The 7,978-nt window shown below is 40.3% G+C and overlaps 1 protein-coding gene across 9 annotated transcripts in view; it reads right to left on the bottom strand.

Annotated features, from left to right (window-relative positions):
* Positions 1-95: 95 nt before the first annotated feature.
* The window catches only part of MEF2A (myocyte enhancer factor 2A), an 89,606-nt gene continuing 81,723 nt past the window's right edge, over positions 96-7,978 (bottom strand). For all 9 annotated transcript variants that reach the window (XM_084293746.1, XM_084293747.1, XM_084293749.1 and 6 more), the window contains 2 exons: positions 4,744-4,870; positions 96-4,237 (listed from right to left, as the gene is read on the bottom strand). In XM_084293746.1, the coding sequence (XP_084149872.1) occupies positions 3,874-4,237; positions 4,744-4,870 (491 nt within the window). In that variant the 3' untranslated portion in view covers positions 96-3,873. The remainder of the gene's footprint in view (positions 4,238-4,743; positions 4,871-7,978) is intronic.

Raw genomic sequence — 7,978 nt, 5'->3', positions numbered from 1 at the left:
GGCAAGCTGGTGAGTATTTCAGGTACTGGGGGCAGGAAGGAGAAGCACGCTAAGTCACAAAACACCGTGCTCTGCAAATACGACAGAGGCTGGAGTACACAGTAAAAGCCAGTATCTTTACTTTAGTGAATGCAGGATACAAATATTTTACAACAACCTCTAGCATTTTTCTTAACCATTTGATAAAAAGTTCACTAGAATATTTATTGTATATTGAAGAAAAAACAACACATTCAGGGAAAAAATTGAGATTAACTTATTTTTTTTCTTAAAAGATTCGTCTCAAGGATGGCAACAAAGTCCAGCTTGTGCCGCCAAACGGCTTATCATCATTAAACCGTGAACAGCTTCTTTGTGAACTGTTGACTACAAACATTTACCAAATACATAAATCTCTTTTAAAAAAGCCATTTTAAATATAGCAAAGCAGTGTTCTCTTGCACAGCAAAGTGAAGAAAGTTTCTACTAAGATTTAAATGTTTACATTTGTTAAGTCTTTCTTTCACATTCTAATTTAACGTCTTTCCATGATCAATTGTTAGGAGTTATTATGTTCCTTATTTACTATGTATTTCTTGTGCGCACAGTAATTCGCAAGTTTCTGATGCATTAGTGTCCTTTAAGTGAAAGGAAAGGCTAAAGCATTTTTCTCTGACGAATCCCTGATTACATGTGAATTTTTAAATACTATAGTGAGAGCTCAAAGATGGAGAGGTGATCTGTCACGATAGAAGATAAAAATCTTAAATCATTCAGACTTGAATGGGTTCAAACTAGGATTGGATCCACTTGCAACATCATTCAATATATTTAATTAAAAAAAGTATTTTTCAACTGTTGAAATATCTGTGCTATGTCTTTTTTATAAAACTTTTTTTTTTTTTTTTTTTTACAATTCCTAAAAAAGTATGTTCCAAAGTTCATTACTCGTTACTAAAAATCAGGATTCCCATTTATTTAATGGCATGAGATTCTCCCACTGACACGGGAGGTCTGCAAAAGACTTGTTCTGCCGAGTCTGTTGGAGGGGTTTGGGCAACACGTTAACAGTCCCAGGATCAGTTCTTAAGAACCATTTTGTTTGTTTGTTTGTTTAAATTCACTGGTGCAATTTCAATACAAACTCTAACCCTTATGTAGCTTTTTTTCTTTAAGAAAACAGCAATAGTACTTACTGTTTAAAAACCTGCATAGAAATAAAGACTATTGAGATACAGTCAGCAAAGCCATCTTATAAGGCACACAAGAAAATAGACAGTAAATGTGAATGCAGAACTCCCACTCAGATGTACAGCAAAGTTCATAGATGTGCATAAATAATGAAAAAAATCACATAACTTTTCAAAGCATTAAAAGGTTCTCTGTAGTGGTAAGTGAATTCAGTCACTTTGGAAATTGAATTGCTGTTAGAAAAAAGTCTCGTTTTCCTGTCGGCTTCTGCAAACTGATAACGAACTGCAGCAAATGGAGAACGATTTCCACAGTTAAGTGGCTGAAACAAACTGAAACCTGTATGACTTCAGAAGTTACCATGACAACACACGGTGGGTTTTAGAAGCTCTATGTCCTAACTTTGTTCTTCCATCACACATTAAAGCAAGCAGCCAAGATAGCTGTCCGCACCGGATTTTCATTTCCCATACTTCTTACTTACAGTATCAAGTGAGCGATTAAGAAAAAAAAAAAGCCAAATTTTATTTTATAAATAACAGGGATTACTTTAAAGGGGTTTCAGGAATAACACAACACTCTAGTTTTTCCTCAGAACTACCCACCCCAGTGAGATTTACCAATACCTACTCCCTTTGGTTCCCAGTACAAAAGAACATGTGCACAGGGAGATGAGATGCCCGGCACAGAACTGGAATCAGATTTCTACAAGGCAACAACGCTCCCTAACACAAAACCACTCGCACCCAGCCAGGTCGCACAGCCTGTGACACCAAACTCTTGGCTCCTGTGGCTGCTGCTCACACCCAGCCTTCACCACCACTCGCCCACTGCCCTGCCCAGGGCCTACAAGCCAAGGGCAGACAGCGCCACCAGTTCCCTCCTCACCCTTCTCCTTACAGCACAGCCGGGTTGTGCAAACCCCAGGTAACGCCACGCGGTGAATCCGAGCCCAAACCAAACTTCTCCTCGCCAGCTGCGACAACACCACGGGCCTCTGGATTCCTTGCTCTATTGGATGGAAGCAGCAAAGAGGAACAGCGCGTTTAGTTCTGAAGGCTGAGGTTTTATCCCAAACCACTTACCACTTAAAAAACCTTTTGTGCTCATCTGATATGTGTTATTTCCCTATCATAAGAAATTAGGTCAAGTTTTTTCCACTGTTTTTTTTTTTCCTCCTCAGAAGAGGCAGTTTTAAAATGATGCCTTAAAATGTGTTGTAACAGATTTTTTATATTTATGCAGGATGAACTTAACACCGGATTTTTTTTTTTGCCACTTTGCTATTTATATACATATATATAAAATGTATAATGAAGCTTAACCATACAGCACAGAGATTACAATTTAACGGCACACATTCACCACCAGTGAGGGGGACAACCCCTTTATACACCCTCTGAAAAATCTGGATAATAATATTAATAATAATTAAAATCCAAAGAAAGTACAGTATATTTAACAAAATAGTAAATATTAAACAGTGAATACTCTACTTAATAAGGACCTCGCCTTTTTCAAGTTGGCGTCAATCCACAAAAATATACTTTTTAATCTGGTGAACGTACAATACATAGGTACTTACACCAAAGGTGATAATATATTTAAGATGCTATATACACAAAGAGTTTGGCTCAAATTTAAATTTACATATAAGTGTTCATGGCTTATTTTTCCCCCAAGGTTCCGCCTGCAAGTTTTTCCTTTTCATCTTTGAAAGCAAAAACTAGAAAGTCAAAATAAGATAAAACTATACTCTACAAAAAAGCTACAACATACAGCTTTGGCTTATATAAATAATTCATAGCAGAATGTGTTCAAAAGTACTGTATATAACTTTATATATAGTCTTCAATTCATTAGGGTATTGTTTTCTTTAATATAAAATATACATGAGCTAAAATCCGTTTCTATATTTTTCAAAGGTATGAACGTAAAAACAAATTTGTCAAACATATTCCAATTATAACTTAATATATTAATTTTATTTTGTTAATGTTCTATTTTCTAGGCTAATATTTTCTGAATATTTCATGCGACTTCTCTATGTCTCTCTTTCACTCATTAAAAAAATCACTTCTTTGACCCAATACACTATTTTTTTGCACGTGCAAAACAGGGTTTTTGTTTTTTTTTTATGTTTTCTAGCATCAGCCCTTCTCCATGCACCCTCTGCAATAGAGACCCATGCCAGGTTGGGTAATATAAAGGTCATTTTATGTACAGTATTGCTTTCTTCTTCCTGCTTTTCTACTGCTCTGCTGCTACAAAGCATTATTTCTTAACTACAAGTAACCATACAGCTTTAATAAAACACACAGGGACATTACTACAGGCGAGCCCTCTTGGTTTCTGCAATCTAGTGTGGTAGGATTATAATACGGGTACAATGTTTCTTTGCAAAACAGGTTATATTATTAAAACAACAAGTCCAGGTAAGTGCCAGACTAGATCAATACCTATAGGATTGTTCTGTTACATTTTACCATGGGACATCTGCAGCTATACAAGAAGTTTGTAATAAGTGCCTGATGATTTTGTGTATGCTACACACACTAGCACATATATATGCATGTGAAGATATATATATGCATGTATGTATATACATATAAATATACTTATTTCATGTCCTTATTTATAAATTTAGATATGTCAGGACAGTTCATTTTGAGAACACAAAACTGAAGAGGCAACACTGCAAGTTTATGTCACCCATGTGTCCATCCTCATTCGTTTTACCGATGGACTCTCTCTATCTTCTGAATTTGGTGGCCTTCCCAGCACCACAGGTGAATGGAAATCGCTCCGTGGGTCTTCCCGGTCGCTGCCGTCGTAAGAGCTGCTGGAGCTGCTGAGACTGTCAACAGGAGAGCGACCCATTTCCTGACGCGACTGCTGCTGTTGCTGCTGCTGCTGCTGCTGTTGTTGTTGTTGTGGCTGCTGCTGTTGCGGGAACCCAGAGGGAGTTACACGGTCCCGGGGAGGTGAAATTGGTTCAGATTTTATGTTGATGTTTTGGTTGGTATTAATGGATAAATTTGAACCCTGAGATAGCTGGCTGCCAGTACTGGGAAAAAGAAAACCAAAAGGAAAAAAAATAAGAAAACACGAGAAAAGAAAAGAAAGTGACAATTCATGCGTCTGTGGGATGGCATTGTCTTGTGGTTCAACACCCACAAAATGAGCACGTAAATAAATGCGACTTACTGAGGGGAAGAAAAAAAGTTGAAAGAAAGCATCAGTTAAAGGTCTGAAGTGCATTTACAGAAGCTAAAAACCAAATATCTCATGTTTCCAAACATTTAGGTTAACCGCGTAGGTGACTCTCCTGCAAGAAGATGGGCCTGGAGGGACCCAGCTTGTCAGCTTCAGTACTGAACTGACAGAAAGGATAAATAACAGAAATCATCGGTGCTCCTGCAGCCAATGGGCAAACTTGAAAAGCAACAAACACAGCAGCAGCAGAAACAAAATTAAAACAGTCTCGTGCTAAGCATTTCCCAGCGCAGAGAAATCAGCTTGAAGGCAGTAGTGCCCGGCGGGATGCCATACCGTAACCTCGCGTTTACTTACACAAGAGAGCTGAGGGTTGCTGGACCGAGGTGGTGCTGCTGCCAGGCAGATACCTGCCCTAGGGACAGCATCCCTGGGGAGTTAAATCCCTGCAAGGCAGACAGGTCTGCGCTAGTCAAGGAGTAATCTAAGAGGGAAAAACAAAGAAACAAGAAAGTAATGAACAAATTTATTTATATATACACACATACACGCATAAATATGTGAGTGCATAGGATATGCTCATACATGAATATAAAGGCTTTCTACCCAAAACAGGGCAAATGACCCAAAGGAGTTCATGGGTGAAAACTCTGACACCCAGAGAGAGTCCTCCTAACTTCACATGGATCTCAAAAGGACACCAGCCACCAAACACGTTCTGCATTTCAATTCCTACACGCCACTGCCTTACACAGCTGCTTCTGAACTCATGGCTGCAGCTTTCATGCATGCACACACACACACACACGCAATATAGACTCACATTAAAGTACAACAGGTACTTGCATTTCTCAAAAACGAAACAAAAAGGGAAGAACCAAGTCACGAGAAAGGAATGGTGTTTCTTGCGCTGAACTCACCAAGGAAATCCTGGCTCCGGTTCAGTTCTAGATAAAACGTGCTCCAGATGGGAGGCAGCAGTTGCTCAGACAAGGCACGCATACCTTCTGGCTGCCTCATCTGTTGTGGAGCAGTTCGTAGCCCTACAGCCTATACCCAAAGCAAGGTGCGAAGCAGCACGTGCTGCTGTTGGCCTGGCTGCCAGGCACAGCAGGGCTGTGGGTGGTGGGGGCAGCACGACAGGCACTGCGACCAGGAGCCTGACCGACCCCTTCCATGTCATTTCTACAGCCCTACTGTAAAGCACCACGTGCTCCCTCTTCCCACAACAGACTGGTTATTTTATGCCTGATTAAATTGTCATCTCTGTATCAAATAAACAAAAGAAATCTCTATTTTGAAGGCATAATATCATTACTTAGAAATACAATTTAAATGGGTAACAGAAAAGCAACACGCTCCTAATCACCAGTGAATGACTGGATGTTGGTTTTGGCTAGGCTGTAATGCTTCGACAGTTCTCACTTTTTGTTCACACATGGGAAGTTATTTTCATTTTATCATTATCACCCCTTGCTTTTCTTTCAGGTTTTGAAACAAAACTGCAAACACTTCTCTGCTTTTAATTATCTTGTAACATTGCTTCCTTAAAATAATTTCTGGTCTCTAGAGAAAGAGACAAAATGCCAGCAGCCAAACATACTTTACATCACCAGCTGATTAACCAAAAATTTCACTAAGTAGGGTTGTTTGTTGTTTAAAATGTACATCCTTGCATTGTCCTGAAACGCCAAAACCATTACGATTCCTCTCTCTTGAACAGTTTCCCCATTCTCATCCACCAACTTGTTTTCTGTGGACAGTTCCTAGGTTTCCCTTTTAATGCCCCATAAGGGAAGGGAAGGCCCGTGGCAGCAGGCACACTGCGCTTTTCAGAGATGCAAACACATCACTGCGGGAGTCTTCGTGAAGATCTCGGGACTCCCAGCCGCACCCCAGCAGGTAAAGCTATGTAAGCTGCCCTTTGGTTCCTTCTCAGAGAAGCTCACAAGTATTTCTGCACAGAATCAAACTTGTCCTTTTGCAAGTCAAAAAAAAAAAAAAAATCATCCTTCCACTCAACGTCCAGAGCTGCCAGACCTGTGCCAGTCTGCAACTGTAGGCAACACGAGCACCTGAGATGTGCTGGACTGTGTCAACGTCATTTCTGTAAGAGCAAACTTGAAGGAAATGTTTGCAGGAGTTTCGTTTCCATCTATTGTTTCTTCGTAATTATAGCTTTAGTGGTAATGGGCAATTAGGTTCTGATGCTTTAGAGCGTGCCTGATGCCAGGGGTTAGAGGAGACTCTTTTCCAAAGGTTACATGTGCCGCTACCGAACTATCTGCATTCTAGTTTCTGTAAATAATCACACATCTGCCAGCAGTAAAAACAGAAGACCAATTTCTACACGAGTGCCTTGGTGCAAAATGGACAAGTTGATGACAGAGTGCCTTCTGCATGATGGAAACCTTTACTGCCGGGACCCAAACAGTCAGACACCTTTGAAGTCTGTCTGCAGAATGACTGACCAAACACGAATACAATTCAGATGGCTGGATATGCTCTGCTGAAGTGTAAGTTGCTACTGAGCTGATATCTCTGTGTATTTTGGCTACTGAAAAAAAAGTTTAGCCTGTGTAAGAACAAGGACTTCAGCTTCTGGTGGCCCTTCTCTCAGCAATCTGCAGAAACAATATTTCTCTGGCAAAACAAGTGATATGGAATGGTATCTCTGTACAGAACTGATAACAAACACTGTAATAAATGATTAAAGAGTTGAATCTATCCTTTCTAGCCCTGGAAAAAAAAAATCAATCTGGGGAAAAAAAAAAAAACAACCATTGTTTATGTATTTAAATTTTATCTTAGCCCTTAGAGCTGCAGAAGTGCAGTTGCTACAGAAGCAGTGACCACCCTGATGCCCAGATGACAATTTGGTTTCAAAGTCAGATTTCTATTTGCAAGACTCCTGAAAGGCTCAGTCCAACACAAACATCACTGAAGTGTCTGAAAAATGCCAAAGGCTTAAAGCTTCACAAAACACAGCATTATCAAAAGGAAATGGACTGGTTTTTAAAATCATACCCTAGTGATAACAGCCCGTTTCAATAGCCCTTGCTACTTCTAGAGCCTCAGACTCCAGCCCCTCTCATCCCAAGAGCCTGTGCCAGCCACCAGCTCACAGGTTATTGCGGATGAGGGACGCACACAGCACCGCTTCCCAGACAGTGCCCTACTGTATGAGGAAACGATGGCAATTGTTAGGTGACTGGCAAAACGCGGGTCCTCTGAGTAGAGACCAGAGCTACTGATTTATTTTAAACAGTAATTAAAGGCAATACATGAACACTCGCAGTAGCAAGAACCAAAACAAAATCTGTGTCCAGCAAATTTGTGGAGTTTATAATTTGGAACAAGTCACTATGCACAATTCTCCACTCGTTATGCTGTTACTGCAACCCATCTTCTTCATTCACTTCTGCAGACTTTGACCCCCCTCAGGGCAGCAATTATTTGCATTCATGTTTAACAATTTAGTTGGGTGCTACCACAGCATAAATATTTACTATTGCTGAGGAGTAAACAGTCCCTCTCCAGCTGCAAACCTCACGCACGCCAGTAAGTGCTCGGGGCAGTGCCCCTGAGGCCA

The sequence above is a fragment of the Netta rufina genome, assembly GCF_964035555.1.
Source record: "Netta rufina genome assembly, chromosome: 11".
Classification (NCBI taxonomy): domain Eukaryota; kingdom Metazoa; phylum Chordata; class Aves; order Anseriformes; family Anatidae; genus Netta; species Netta rufina.
This window is presented reverse-complemented; position numbering and strand designations above follow the sequence as displayed.